Source organism: Dermacentor silvarum, chromosome 10, assembly GCF_013339745.2.
Source record: "Dermacentor silvarum isolate Dsil-2018 chromosome 10, BIME_Dsil_1.4, whole genome shotgun sequence".
Lineage (NCBI taxonomy): Eukaryota > Metazoa > Arthropoda > Arachnida > Ixodida > Ixodidae > Dermacentor > Dermacentor silvarum.
The window spans coordinates 113,321,625-113,338,038 of NC_051163.1; the positions used below are offsets into that span (position 1 = coordinate 113,321,625).

The 16,414-nt window shown below is 46.0% G+C and overlaps 1 protein-coding gene across 3 annotated transcripts in view; it reads left to right on the plus strand.

The window, feature by feature from the left end:
* The window catches only part of LOC119466489 (protein kinase C delta type), a 711,485-nt gene that overhangs the window by 285,521 nt on the left and 409,550 nt on the right, over nt 1-16,414 (plus strand). For all 3 annotated transcript variants that reach the window (XM_049657504.1, XM_037727002.2, XM_049657505.1), the window contains one exon: nt 7,987-8,067. In XM_049657504.1, the coding sequence (XP_049513461.1) occupies nt 7,987-8,067 (81 nt within the window). The remainder of the gene's footprint in view (nt 1-7,986; nt 8,068-16,414) is intronic.

The following is a 16,414-nucleotide window of genomic DNA, read 5'->3' on the forward strand; positions in this document are numbered from 1 at the left end:
GAACCATCGGCAGAGAGCTCTTCAGGCGAAGCGGTTTAGCTATTGCCGGAGTATGGTAGAGAAATAGGAGTGGGTGAGAACCGATAAGAGTGTGGGTGCCGTGACAGTCATCTGTCACGGCACTGCTATATGCATTGCGTCCAGAGGTTCTGCAAGCTCTTCATGACGACCCAACGGCTGGACACCTCGGTTTTTCCCGCACGCTCGCGAGGATACAAGAAAAATACTACTGGCCTCGCCTCTCTGCCGACGTCGCCCATTACGTAAGGACATGCCGAGACTGTCAGCGACGCAAAACACCGCCGACAAGGCCAGCCGGACTTCTACAGCCAATCGAGCCACCTCGCCGACCGTTCCAGCAGATTGGGATGGACTTACTGGGGCCTTTTCCGACGTCGACGTCCGGGAATAAATGGATCGTCGTACCTACGGACTACCTCACCCGGTACGCCGAAACAAAAGCCTTGCCCAAAGGCAGTGCTGCCGAGGTAGCCCGATTCTTCGTTGAGAACATCCTCCTGCGTCACGGTGCCCCAGAAGTCCTCATCACCGACAGAGGTACTGCCTTTACGGCAGAACTAACTCAAGCCATCCTGCGATACAGCCACACAAGCCATCGCCGGACCACCGCCTACCACCCGCAGACGAATGGCCTCACCGAGCGCCTAAATAAGACCATCGCCGACATGCTGGCAATGTACGTCGACGTCGAACACAAGACGTGGGATGCCATCCTTCCGTACGTGACCTTCGCATACAACACGGCCGTGCAAGAAACGACGCACATGGCGCCGTTCAACCTGGTCTACGGAAGGAACCCGGCAACGACGCTTGACGCCATGCTACCGGACGTCACCGACGAAGAAAATCTCGACGTTGCCACCTATTTGCAGCGTGCCGAAGAAGGTCGACAGCTCGCCCGACTGCGCATCAAGAACCAGCAGAGGACCGACAGCCGACACTACAACCTTCGACGACGCTACGTCGAGTACCAGCCCGGTGACCGTGTTTGGGTCTGGACTCCGATACGCCGACGAGGACTTAGCGAGAAGCTGTTACGTCGCTATTTCGGACCATATAAGATCACCCGACGTATTGGCGCACTGGACTATGAGGTCGTGCCAGACGGCATTTCGCAATCACAGCGGCGCCGGGCACGACCTGAAGTCATCCACGTGGTGCGTCTTAAGCCTTTCTACGCCCGCTGACAAACTTAGGTACTTTGTTACTTTGTTATTGTTTTTTGTTATTTTGTTTATTACGCATGGTTTTGTTTTCGCTTTCGTGTTTGTAGCATCGGGACGATGCTTTTTAAGGGGAGGGTATTGACACGTACACATGTTTATGTTTCACCGGTGGCCGCTTTCAACATTGGCTGACAAATGTTAAACGTCATCGCTCGGCGCAGGACGCGCCTGCATTGGAAGCTTCTCGGACGTTATCAATGCTTCTATCCGTCGTCTGTGGTCACCGACGCCCATGTAATCTGATTGTATGAGCGACGCGAATTGTCTAGAACTTTCTGGAAGACACGCGGGCATCAGGGATTAATCTGGAACCTTCGATGACTCAGGTATAAAAGCCGACGCGTTTCGCCGCTGATCAGATTTCGACGATCGCCGACTGTGTTCGCCGCTATCGTTGTGCTTCAAGTGTAACTTGCTTTTGTGGGCACAGGTTCGCCCAATAAAGAATCAGTTTCGTCATTCCCAGTTTTACGACTGTTTGCTTCATCGTCACTACTACGTGACAATATTCGCGATCACCGCAGCAAGCTTGTGTTACGCAACTGCATTCACTGCGAGGTGAGATGTTGGCAACCCGCCGTGGTTCCTCAGTGGCTATGGTGTTGGGCTGCTGAACACAAGGTCACGGGATCGAATCCCGGCCCCGGCGGCCGCACTTCGATGGGGGCGAAATGCCAAAACATCCGTGTACTTAGAATTAGGTGCACGTTAAAGAACCTCAGGTGGTCGAAATTTCCGGAGTCCCCCACTAGGGCGTGCCTTATAACCAGATCGTGGTTTTGGCACGTAAAACCCCATAATTAAAATTAATTGGATGTTGGCTTCCCGTATTATTCACCTAACGTCCCGCGTTATACAAAGTATTTTATAACGGCCACATTACTATCTATAGCACCTTATCTTTTCGTAAAGGGAACGAAGTGCGCTGAGAAGTTCGCGTCCATCTCATGTGCTTTTTAATAACATGATAATGTTGAGAAATTGGCGGTATCAGGTGGTGCCGGTTCCTTGTAGCTTGGAAAACAAATTTAAATTCCCAAAAGCGCCGGAGAACACTGAATGCAGTCGAACAGCGTAAACACGTTCTGCTCAGCAATATTGGAAACCGCGGAAGATAGTGCATGAACATGCACAAATATTTACTAACATGTATGAAGATGCACAGCTCCATAAGTAAACACGCAGTTCACAGTTTTGCAGATTAGTGGATCATAATCGCACTCTACACGAAATAACTACACATTGCATCAAATAACTTAGGAATCCTTTCATGACGCATGATACAGAGATTTACAATAAACATAAGATGCATGCATTTTACAGGAAAACGTTTTAAGTACCGTCCACATCATCTTTTGTTTATATTCGTCTTAAAATCTTACTTTGGGTTACAATGAAAGGAAGAGTGAATAATTAATGGCAGCAAGTTCGTGGCCTGCAGAATTGCGGGGCGCGTTGAAATGGTTCCTACCACGCTGACACCAGGATTGCAAGAATGCAGAACCCGCTCGCGATCGCAGTCGCAAGAAGCCTGCACAGTAAACTCTTAACCCAAGCCCAAACCGATCGTTCGTCGGTTCAGCAGGGCAATGTGAGATTGGAAGCGGAAATTCCTCAGCAAAAAAAAAAAAGACAGAAAGAAACACAGGGGACACGCAAGGCCGCACAAGGATGCAGAATGCCAGCCTTCACAGCCGCAGCGGAAGCCGCGCCAACAACGGAAGTTGCAGTAGACGCGTGATCAGCAACTCGACCATTTGTCTGTCGCGCTCCCACAGAACGAAGGCGAGAATGCGTTTGTGCCCCCTGAGATCACAGAGATGGGCCCGGCGCTTTCCAGGAAGTAGGCGAATGTGCTCGAAGCACTTGATTTCATACAGACAAATCAAAGTGCGCATCAAGTGGGTTACTATACGCGCACGAGAGTGACTATCAAAGTAAACCAAGAATTTTTTTCTGCTTCGAAGTGCGTAGGGGAGTTCCAAACAGTCGTCGTGTAACCGCAACGTGCCGCGGCGTGGTGTCTATAAGGAGTGCCTATAACATGGCTTCTATGGCGTGTATATAGCTCCAGAATTGCTTCCGGCGCATGCAGTAAGCAAAAGCATCGCCTTCGAGATGTGTTTCTCCTACCCGGGACAGTAGTTTTTGGTGCGTCAATTTGGACACCACCTATTGAGGAGCCACAGATGCATTGTAGAGAGTGGAGGCGATGCGGTAAAGCCTTCGCAGCATGCAGCAACATGCATCTGATAGAGCAGATAGTATAAAAGTACAAAGCTTGGTTACTGAAGCGTTTGAAAAAGTCTCCGGTATAGCGAAGGATTGCAAATGATATAGTGAAGACGCTTGTAATGCTTGTGATGTCATTTCGGGCAGGGGCGTACCAGACCTATAGGACTACTGAAGGGTGAGAACTGCCTTGTATACGTCTCCCGTGTCTTTTGATGTATGACATGCTCAGGTTTGCGTACGGTATTTGCAAAGGTACTTGTAAAGCGTATTGCATTCCCACCGCATGGATGTCTGCTGCCAGTTCATCAGTTCCTGTGAATTAGATTTCTCACTCTTTTATTCGTGGTTCCTGCTTCACTCTTGTACACGCTTGTCTATCTGTCTGTCTCTTTTCTTTATTTATTTCTTTGTTTCTTTCTTTCTTCCTTTCCTTCTTTCTTTCTTTCTTTCTATCTTCCTTCATTTCTTTCTTCGTCGTTTGCTTGCACTGTTAATTTGTTACCGTGATAATCCCGAAGTGGTCATCAGGCTGCGGGTGCGTTGTGAGCGTAGCCATGCGCACAGTCCAACCGTGACGACAATGCGGCTCATTTCGGCACTCTCACGCAGCTGAGAGTTGTCAAAATTTCAACAGCGTACATCCCACCCACATTCGGGCGTCGGCCGACATGACTGGACACAACCAGAGTCCTCGCAGTGATGACGCTGACGTCCATCCCAGGCCATTGACGATAATGACAGCCACACCATACCGAAAGAGCACTGGCCGTAGGTGTAGTAATGATTGAGGAGATTCTGCTTCATGAAGCAACATATAAGTTATAAAACACCCTAACAGACGACTCCGTAACAATTTCGGCCAACGAAAGCTTACCCAAGTCCAAGAAGATGAAATACCTTCATTCAGGTCTTATTTATTTATTTATTTATTTATTTATTTATTTATTTATTTATTTATTTATTTATTTATTTATTTATTTATTTCACATACTGTCAATCCCTCGTGGGATTATAAGAGGAAGGGCAAGTACAAGCGGTAGTATTTGTGAACAGAAAAAAAAAACATAAATGCATTATATAATCACAAAAGTGTTATTGCAAAAGCTTTTGCTTAACTAAACAACATAATTAGGCACACCATGAACAATTCAAGATATGGGTACAATTTACTATAACCTAAAAAAATCTAAGAAAATCAACAAAGCAATTCAAGAAAAAACTTGCAAACACTTGTTATAAACGTTATAAACAAGACTCCGTCATGCACATAATGCATCATACAAAACCTAAGTGTTGGTAAAAATGCACTTATAGATTAAAGTGCTAGCGCATGAAGATCAGTAACAAAGTAGAGTAAATAAATCAAAGCTGTAAGGCGAGTAGATCTTCTTCCACTGGACTAGCAAATGTATCTAATGAGGAGCTGTTACTAATGGCACGGCCGCATTTTATCGAGCGGCCGTGCTAACGAATTCACTCAGATTATCCCATTCTCTTATCGCTAAAGGAAAGAATGAATTCTTAAAGCAGTCGGTATGAAAATAATAATCATTGAGTGCCTGTGTATGTTTATGTCGCGTTCGCCGTGTTTCACTTCTGGAGATGTATCTAGAGGTATCGATGTTAAACTGGTTGTGTTAAAGCTGGTACATCAGCTTAGAACGGGCTAGGGCTGCTCGGTTTTGTACTGTTAAGATTCCGGCTTTGTTAAGTATAGTTCGCTGGGCGAGTCTGTTATTTTATTTTTATTGTATATATACCGTAATGCTTTCCTTTGTACACCTAGTTCGTTTAATTAGTTGCTCAGTGAATTGGAACCAGACAACATTTGCGTACTCAAAGACCGAACGGACAAACGTTTTGTAAGCCAGAAGTTTTGTATCGGGTGGTGCTAGTCGGAGGTGTCTTGCACGAAAAAAAGGCAGTTCATTGCAGTGGACGTAACCTTGTTTATATGGGCGTTCCATCTCAAGTCGCGTGTTAAGGCTAATCCGAGGTACTTGTGTTCATGAACATGTACCATTGGCACGTTGTTAACGGTATACATAAAGCTCGAGTTACCTTTTTTTTTTCTAGTGATTGTCAGAACAGCTGATTTCTTAGTATTGATAGTCATCTGCCAGTCGGCACACCAGTTAGACACCGCATTCAAGTCGTTATTTATTGTTATGTGGTCATCAGGCGAGTTAATATTTCGATAAAGAATGCAGTCTAATAGTCTAATGTTTGCTGTGATTTTGTTGGCAGGTCATTATTAATATTAGAAATAAAATGGGAGCCAGAACGCTTCCTTGGGGTTCCCCCGATGTTACGTGGGCTGTCTGGGAAATCTGCCCGTTCACTTCGACAAATTGGGCACGGTTAGTAAGGTAGTAGCAAATCCAGTCATCTATGGGGCCTGAACCTAATCTAACTTCAAGTTTTCTTACGAACCTTTTGTGTGATACCCGATCAAATGCCTTCAATAAATCGAGTAGGATGAGGTCTGTTTGTATCTTTTGGTCGATATTAAAAGAAATGTTGTTTCAGTAGCTGAATAACAGTAGAAAGCCCTCTGCGAAATCCATGTTGATACGGTGATATTATTGCAATGAAGGCGCGATGTTCTACGATCAGTTTCGTCACCGTTCACGTAGGGTTGCTGCGTGTGCCAAAGGAGCGGGCAACACCGGGCCACCATTTCTAAAAGGCTACTTTATGCAGCTGCCAGCAGGCCATGACACAAGTTTGTACCCGTGCCGTCACGGCAGCAGCTCGCATCTCCATAAACCAAGACCGCTTAGATTTTTTTTTCTTAAAAATGAAGCAATTAACTGCTCCAAGTGTTATACTGAACGACGCAGACCCCAAAATTGCGATTCATCTGCGAAATTTGAGCACCAACATAGCTGCGCTAAGCGCAAATTCTTTTTCGAATATTTTAAGCAAAATATGCACGTTACTGTAAAGAATAGCGCTCTATCTCTCTGATACTCTTTCCACCTTTCTTTTCTCTTTCTGCGCTTCCCCAAGGACAGGGTAGAAACCTGAACCTATTATGCTTCAGGTCCCTGCCTTTCCCAGCCTATTTCTCTCTCTCTCCCAGCCAAACCGGGCACGGCTAACCAGACCCACTTGAAAATGGGCTTACTGCGTGCCTGTGTGCCATGCCGTACTTTCATGATTTCGTTTATACTGTGTACTTTATTGGCAGCTGGCCCAAAACTCTGGATCAAGCCACAACACTTGCGCACAATAGCACCTCGTGCTGCGTAGAATGACTTGAAGAAGAGGGAAAATGCTTCTACACAGTGATTTCATGTTTTTACACAGTATATTTCACACGGCATTCTGAGACCTGGAGGCTTTTAAGCACTTTTTCAAATGCATGGGGGGTGTTTTTACTTTCCTAACGTTTGCTTTTCTTCTTCTAGCTGCTTTACGCTTTCGTGCGTTTATATTATTCACGGGTATACAGAAGGAATGCTATACATATGACGAAAACGTTGCGTGACACTTATATTAGAAGTGGCAACGATACTTTGGCAATATTCATTTCAAAGTTTTTGTATTAAGTTTCCCTACGGTGACATTTGGGTCCTTTTACAGAAAATTATCAAGTAACCAACTTTTTGATCATTTGATAAGAGTTAGGCTTTTCACAAACGATCAAACGCACGAAGCTAAATCAGAAACCAGAAATTTGACCTTCACGCTGCTTTCGTAATAGCTGTTCACAAAATTTGCTTCAAGGACTTCGATGCTCTATGTTGTTTCAGCAGTAGGAGAGGTAGGCATTTAGGAGTAATGACACTTCAAGCATTAATTGATTTGTAAGCAAGCTAGCAGCCTCAAATCTCAAAACGGCGCTCAATTCGAGATCTTTATGAGGGCTATATTTATTAGCACTATTAGAGCATTTTGTAGTGCACAAACTACAACAAAGTACAACTAATAAGTTCTTGTAGAACACTCCAGAAAAAGACGACATAGCACAATGCAGTTACTCTTGCTTACACTGATATTTAATAAAGACTACATTTGCAGTCATCGATGTTGCTATAGTAACATTTGTGCTCTTCGCGTGAAAATCGATTCGTACGTGATAATTATCATCATCATCAGCTTATATTTCTGTCCACTGCAGGACGAAGGCCTCTCCCTGCGATCTCCAATTACCCCTGTCTTGCGCTAGCTGATTCCAACTTGCGCCGGCGAATTTCCTAACGTGATAAATAAGTTAATGGTTAATCATATAATCATATATAATAATCAATAAGTCTCACATACTTTCTAATGTCTGTCGCTTATAATGACACGTTGCCTTCATGGCACTGTCTTTTACTTAAACCGGAGCCACTCAGTTAAAACGCGAATGCAAACTAGCCGCTGTTAAACCTTAATCGTTGACTCTCCCTATGTCAATCCCTCTTGCTTTGCATACACTCCCCAGTTTCCCCAGGCCGATATATATTTTGTTTTGTATGCAGAAATCTGTCTCATGCATTTCGTTGCCAAAACGCAGGCAAAGGCGTCCAGCTGGCACAGAGCAAGAAGTCTCTCTACCCGGAATGGAACTCCTGCTTCGACGTCCAGATTTTCAGAGGTGAGAGGAGCACAGAACTTTGTAGTGTAACAGTCGTGTAACCAACGAAACATTTAGGAGAACGTGCATGTTAGTATGGACCCTACTATCATCATCACCATCATCAGCAGCAGCAGGCTATACTTATGTCCACTGCAGGACGAAGGCCTCTCCCTGTGGTCTCCAGTTACACCTGTCTTGCGCTAGCTGATTCCAACTTGCGCCTGCAAGTTTCCTAACTTCATCACCCCACCTAGTTTTCTGCAGTCCTCGACTGCGCTTTCTTTCTCTTGGTATCCATTCTGTAACTATAATGGTCCACCGGTTATCCATCCTACGCATTACATGGCCTGCCCAGCTTCAATTTTTCTGCTTAATGTCAACTAGAATATCGGCTATCGCCGTTTGTGCTCTGATCCACACCGCTCTCTTCCTGTCTCGTAACGTTAGGCCTAACATTTCTTGTTCCATCGCTCTTTGTGCGGTCCTTAACTTGTTCTAGAGCTTCGTTGTTAACCTTCAAAATTCTGCCCCATATGTTAGCACCGGTAGAATGCAATTATTGTAAACTTTTCTTTTCAACGACAGTAGTAAGCTCCCAGTCAGGATTTGCGATGCCTGGCGTATGCACTCCAACCCAATTTTATTCTTCTGTAAATTTCTCATGATCAGGGTCCCCTGTGAGTAATTGACCTAGATAAACCTACTCCTTTACAGATTCTAGAGGCTGACTGGCGATCCTGAATTCTTGTTCCCTTGCCAGGCTATTGAGCATTATCTTTGTCTTCTGCATATTCATCTTCAACCCAATTCTTACACTTTCTCGATTAAGATCCTCAATCATTTGCTGTAATTCGTCCCCGTTGTTGCTGAATAGGGCAATGTCATCTACAAACCGAAGGTTGCTGAGATATTCGCCGTTGATCCTCACTCCTAAGCCTTCCCAGTCTAAGAGCTTGAATATTTCTTCTAAGCATGCAATGAACAGCATTGGAAAGATTGCGTCTTCTTGTCTGACCCCTGTCTTTATAGGAAACTTTCTACTTTTCTTGTGGAGAACCAAGGTAGCTGTGTGTGATTGTTAATTAGGTATCCGTCAAAATTCAGCTATTTGTAAATGACTCCATAATTTGCCACAATATTGATAACCCTCACGACCAGGTTCTAATAAATGAGGCTCTTAATCACATTAAAAATGGTGCGAGACCTGGCAAATGAAAATTAACCTAGGAAAAACAGTTGTCATGAGAATCACTAGAAAGCACTTACCGTTACAATTTAACTACTCATTAAATGGCAGGTAATTATCCGAACAGAAAAATTAAAAGTATTTAAGCGTCATTTTTACCTCGGATCTTCGGTGGAAAGAGCATATTTCTTACATGAAAAAAAAAAGCAGTAAGCAAACTTGGCTACTTAAGATGAACGTTGCGACAGGAACCACAAGATATTAGACTGATGACATAGAAAACGTTTATCCGACCAATCATAAAATATGCGTCAATAGTGTGGGACCCGTACAAGAAACAAAATATTGTCCAGTTAGGAAGTATTTAAGGAAAATCGTTTAGATTTCTCTAGAGTACAGCTGGCGCGCATCTGCTAGTGCCTTGGTGAAAAATACTGAACTGGATTCATCACAGTCCCGGCGCCATGCTGACCGGTTACAATATTTGTATCTACTCTATCACAAAGGAATAAAAAAGTGCGATTTCATCTATTCTGTCACCAAACGAACCACACGCACAGCCTTTACAGGCTAGCAGTATTGATGAAATAAACAAAAAATAAAAAAAATAAAGCACCGCAGAAAACATTACTTTGGTAATGGCTCCGCAAAAAAAAAGAAGATGACAAGGCTGGAAGCAAGACATTGAGGGCACAAGTGACAGAAGGCAATTTGGTGTCCCGCTGTTAGAACATTACCTTCACAGCAGACGTTCCGCTCAACAAAGAATGCCATTATAAGAGGTGGAAGCGGTAAACGCGCATGCACCGCGACACATCCAGCACTTGTGTACGCGAGCAAGTTTTTTGCGCTAGCACAGTTCATAAGAGCAGCTGTCATCCGAATCTTTAAGAGTGGCATGTCATTACCGAAAGCGGCCGGCCAATGCGAAACAGCTCTTACGAATGACGAGCTTTGGGAATACCACGCGAGGTTCTTACGTTTTAGTATAGAGCCGCACAAGTGTGCGAGAAGAAAATAGCATTTGAATTCAATATTTGGACGACGTCTCATCGGGTCGGGAAGTAGACTCATATGAGAAGCAGAAAAAAGCGAACGCCGGCCAAAATAGCGTTGTCAGGGAGGTTGACGGCCCGGCTACCACACGAAAGCTTTTTAACAAGGCTTCCGCGTGAAAGCTGATATTATGCCTAAGGACAAGATTTCCAATCAAAAAAAAAGAAAGAAAGAAAGAAAAAAACGCGTGGTGACAGAAGCGTCAACCCATTTGACAACTACTTTGGCCGGCGTTCTAAATATAGCAAAATTACGTTTTACTTTTTACTTGATCATATATGAGAAGTTACTTTCTTTGCCACAAGAATCGCCTCCCCTTTTTCTTCAGAAGTGTGAAGTGTCCATACAGATGCTCTGCATGGCTTTATATTTGCACATATCAACCAGAATTAAAAGAACGAACAATTAAGTTTTTCTTCCGTCGCACACGGGAACAAACTTCGGGTCAAACATTTGCACTAAACAAAGGCACTGCAGTCCATTTCTATAACTCTGCTCGCAACACCGATCATCGCTTACTGAAAGCCGCCTTCACGCTCTTGCTTGATTATGTCACATGTAATGTGTAGCTATGATCTTGTCCTGACATAATTAATTTTCGATAACGTGGAGACAAGTGAACACTATCACGTTTTGAGCGTGCACGTGCTTTACATTTGAGGAACGTTTCTGAAGCGACTGTTTATGACATGAATCCTCTAGAGCTTGATGAAGTGTAGTGGACGAGTGCTGCTGAAACGAAGTATCGCCTTGCTTTGTGCAAATTAATTAAGGATTGCAGAATGAACTTGCGTTTGTCTGCGCGGAAATATAAAGCGCTAGAGATATTTAATAGCCTTTCTGTACGCGTTTGATTTCAAAAGAAAATCGGATAAAATGTAATCATACTTGTATCCATTAACTTAAGGTCCACATCCCACCGCCTGTCTCGTCGAGGGTGACCGAATGAATTCCGCAATCTCTGGCGCGTATTTTGAGAAGGAGAAAAAGTAGGACAAATGTATATGCAGTATTCACAGATGCACCGCCCTTTGTTGCTTTTTCTATTTTCTATTACCGGTATCAATATGTATAGTTCATACTTTTCTGTAGTATAGTGTCACGCTGTGGTGACAGCGAAGAACAAATATACTGTCAATAATCAATTGAGACTCTGGCTTTTAATGAGTGTACTTTTGTCTAGAAAGATAACCAGCATTCAAAATACAACGACCGCGGCAAGCACAAGTGTATATTTGTCGGATCTGACCTCACGGGTGAAGCGCATCAACTGTTTTATCACCGTATATTTCGGAGCAGTTCACGGGGCATGCATGCTTTTTAGAATGTACAACAGTGTCCTGTGGCAACCTGATTAGGCAACCAGGAGTACAGACTTCTGGACTAGTTGGTTTTGTAGATTCAATGTGAATGTGGCGCTTAAGCGAAGTCCTTGCCGTGCACCGTAGGGCACTGTCCTTGTCATTCTCTCCTATCCGCATCGCTTGAGCTCTATGGTCACAGAAAATGAATAGATAACGCGGTTCCGCTACAGAATCGACGACATCACGCATAAAATTTCAGATACCGCAGCCGCGTCTATAGGTCCGACTCGCTAAGATGCTCCCCGGCAAAAATGCAAAACTATGTATATGTGTGGCATTATTTGGAAGTTTGAACTTTGCAGTAATACGTGATATATTATCACAACACATGAGGCGTTGGGCCATTGTGCATGCGACTCTTGTAATGCGAACTACTCCGCAGGTTACCGCGATCTCATAAAACATGGCAACGCCCAGGATAGCCACGATAGCCTACTTTATCCGCGCCATCACTCAGTCCCAGCTCACAATTAGGGCAAAGTATTAGCGATTGTTTTATCGTTATTATTGAGACTAGTTATTTTGCAGCTGCTTTAGGACACGAGATGTAGAACCGAGCCGGGCAAGTGTTTTGATTGCCACTAAGCAGTCGGTGCCTCAAGATTAGCGTTCGCAACGTGTTGGCGATGCGGAATGCTGCGAAGGCCTAACTCTTCACTTCACAATTCTTTTGATTCTAAGGTCTTTATAGCGGTATGCTTAAACGCTGCCGTGGTCTCGCGTAGAGGCGGGGCATGCGCAGAAGGCCTAACGTCTAACGTATAACGGCAAAATGTCACCTATATCTCGCAAAGTTAAAACTTTCTATTGTCACTCATTTCGTGGTGCGACGTTGCGCACTGTGTAAAAAGTTTGGTCGCCTGGCGAATGTCACAACGGTGGCAAGTGTAGAGCCGAGCTCGTGTGTTGGTTGACCTTCCATCAACTACGGCAGATTGTTCGCGAAGAGTTGCTCCATCGTGAAGAGATGTACTGTCGCACACCCGGCATCACTGGTGCGTACTCACCACCCGAGATGAGAAACACGGCCGTTTCGACCGCATGGCAACCGACGGTTCACACAGTGACCGTTGAGTATAGGTCTACCCCACAAACGAGAGGGACCATGAGCTATCACGATCACTACTACGACCAACGCCCTCGCCGCACGCACGACTCCCGGCGGCCGATGCCTAGCCATGATGAATGTGACCCACCTGCTGGCTATGCAGTCGACAGCAACGTGCGTGACTACATGGAGGAACATCGAAATGTGCGGCCTCTGCTGGTGTGTTTCCATTGCGGTGTCGCGAGCCACATAGCGAGGATTCGCAATCGTCGCCCAACAACGTGGAATGGTCGATCCAGGTTTTAAACGAGGACCACACTTTCTGTGAGGACAACTCAACAGCCGTACACCACCTCTTGGTCAGCTGGCGCTCCTCCCGGCAACGATTACTGGCAGAGAAGCTTTCGGAACCGCTCGCCGGCATCTGACAGGAGTTTGACGCCACCACTATCATCTCGTGCACCTCGTTTACGTCAATCTCCATCGCCAGTGCGCCGCTACACCTCGTCTTCGCAACCGGAAAACTAGCTAGCGCGGCCGATGGGGGTGAGGTGGCTCGACACGTGCTATCGACAGAAATTCCCGCTGCAGTTGCTATGATTCAGAACAAAGTGCATGCACTTGTTGAGGGTGTTTCTACAATGGCTTTAGTGGATATCGGAGCAACTGTATCCGTAATGAGTCTCGGTTTTAAAGGTCGGTTGGGGCGCAAAGTTGTATTTCGGTGAGACCAGGCTGCAACGTTTAGTGGAGTGAGCGGCGAGTTGTTGCACCCTGTTTGTGTGTGCACTGCTGAAGTATCCTTGGCTGGCGGAGTTTTCGCGACGGAATTTGTAGTTATTCCCCGATCGACGCACGATGTGATTTTTGGCATCGACTTTTTGCGACAGTGTGGTGCGACCGTCGATTGTAGTGGGGGAAGTTTTCGTCGATGGCCATGTTTCGTCTGGGCACTTGCAGTTAAGGTAAACATTGTGTATCGGCAGATACTGTTGTGCCTGCGTCCACCTCTGTGTGCGTGCCGGTTGTATGTAGCGGTGAAGTTCCAGACTGTTTTGTTGCCTCCGTAGAGCCAATGCATCTAAATTGTGTGAAGAACGTTTTTGTCCCTCATTGTGTGGTATCCATCGGCAACGGGCGTGCTGGCTTGGGAACGACCAACTGCTCGCCAGAACCCGTTTTGCTTCCTGACGGCTTGAAACTCGCCTACTTTGCAGAATACACGTCTTCGTCCGTAGCCATAATAACAGACCCGCCGTGTGAACCTGCTGACCTTCGCCACGTCTCGGCCAAAAAGCCTCTGTCTAGGATAAACAAGTCGCTCAGCACAAGGGAGCGCCATACCTTGGTGGATACGCTTTCTAAGAATCTGTCAGTGTTTGACTTAGTGCAGCCGGACAAAGCGTTGTCGATTCCCGAGTCTCGAACACGCCATACTATCTATACGGGATCTACGCGCCCGATCAGGCAAAAGCCTTATTGCGTCTCGCCTAACTAACGCAAGATAATCGGGGAACAAGTGAGGGACATGATGAAAAATGGGTAATACAAGAGTCCCCGAGTCCTTGGGCAGCTCCGGTCATACTCGTCAGAAAGAAAGACAGTAACTGGAGATTTTGCGTCGATTATAGAAGATTAAACGCCGTGACTAAGAAGGATGTCTATCCGTTGCCCCGGATTGATGATGCAATGGATTGCCTTCATTCGGCCTCTCATTTTTCTTCAGTGGACCTACGCTCAGGATATTGGCAAATCCCGATGCACCCGGCAATCAAGGAGAAAACCGCCTTCTAACCCCGGATGGATTATTCGAATTCAATGTGATGCCATTTGGGTTGTGCAGCGCTCCAGCAACCTTTGAAAGGTTCATGGACACCATTCTGCGTGGGTTAAAGTGGAACATATGTATGTGCGCTATCTTGACGACGTTGTTATAATCGGGCGCACATTGAATGAGCACAATACGCGCCTGGATAGTGTCCTCGACTGCATCAAAAACGCTGGCCTGGTTTTGAACTCCAAGAAACGTAACTTTGGTGACCGTCAAACCCTTGTGCTGGGTCATCTTGTTGACAAAGACGGTATCCGACCTGATCCCCTCAAGACGGCAGCTGTTGAGGCATTCAGTGCACCGCAGTCAGCAACGTCGTAGTTTTCTGGGTCTTTGCTCTTACCTTCGCCCATTTATTCCTGGTTTTAGTGACGTCAACTATCCTCTAAAAAATCTACTACATAAGAACGCCCGGTTTGAGTGGATACCTGAGTGCGTTTCTGAATTTTGTCAGTAGAAGTTCCTGCTGACCTCCCGACCTATACTTCGCCACTTCAATCCTACTGCACCGACAGAAATCCACCCATATGCTAGTGGCTTTGGTCTGGGTGCCGTCTTGGTCCAACGCTGTGACGACCGTCAGCACGTGATTGCTTATACAAGCCGCTCATTAAGCAAACCTGAACGCAATTACACGGTGACAGAGCAAGAATGCCTTGCTGTAATCTTTGCGGTTCAGCGATTTCGCTCTTACTTTTACGGACGCCCATTCCTAGTCGTCACAGACCATCATTCCCTGTGCTGGCTCGTGAACCTTAGCGACCCTTGCAGTCGCCTTGCGCTCTGGGCTTTGCAGGTGCAGGAATATAACTTCACTGTGTCCTACAAGAGTGGCCTAAAACATGCTGACGCAGACTGTCTTTCCCGTATGCCGCTTACCACGAGGGACTGCGACGCAGACGATTTTGATGGTCTCGTTGCCTCTTGGACACTCGGTTTTCCTGATATCGATGCGTTCAAAGCAGAACAACGGACAGACACCAAATTGGAGCCTCTTTTCACTTCAGCCCGTTCTACTACAACAAGCAGCTACTGTGTACGTGACGGGCTAATGTAGAAAAGGAACTACTCAAGCATGGGTGCACGCTTCCTTCTTGTGGTGCCGGAACGTCTCCGGCGAGCAATCCTTCAGGCTATGCACGATGACCCTACCTCCGGTCGCTTAGGCACTGTGCGCGCCATTTATTGCATTCAAGAACGCTTATACTGGCCCCGGATGCGACATTCGGTTGAGTTGTATGTCACCAGCTACACACAGTGCCAACGTCGGAAAAGTCCAACCACTGCCCCATCTGGTCTCCTTCAACTTTTGCCGCTTCCCAGCTTGCCCTTTCAGCAAGTTCGAATTGATCTGTTAGGACCTTTTCTTCAGTCATCCAAGGGGAACCGCTCGATAATTATCTGCGCTGACTATTTCATGCGTTGCTGCGAGACGCTGGCTATACCATCAGCCACTGCCACCCAAGTGTCGCTCTTCTTCACGTTCTTGTTCTGTGACAGCAGCCTTGTGTTATTATAAGTGACCATGGACGTCAATTCACAGCGGATATCTTGGAAGATCTACGGTTATGCGACTCGCACCTCAGGCACTCGACGCCGTATCATCCGCAAACGAACGGCCTCACTGAGCGCACTAATCGAACGATCACGAATATGCTTTCCATGTATGTTGCGTCCGATTATAAGAATTGGCATGAAGTTCTACCGTTTATTACGCTTACAACACCGCCAAACATGAGACAGCCGGTTACAGCGCCTTCTTCCTTCTATATGCTCGCCCGCCCCGGTATACGCTCGACACTGTCCTCCCTTTTTACCACCACGACAATCCTGCGGTCGCCGATACGCTATGCCACGCTGAATAGGCTCGGTGACTTGCG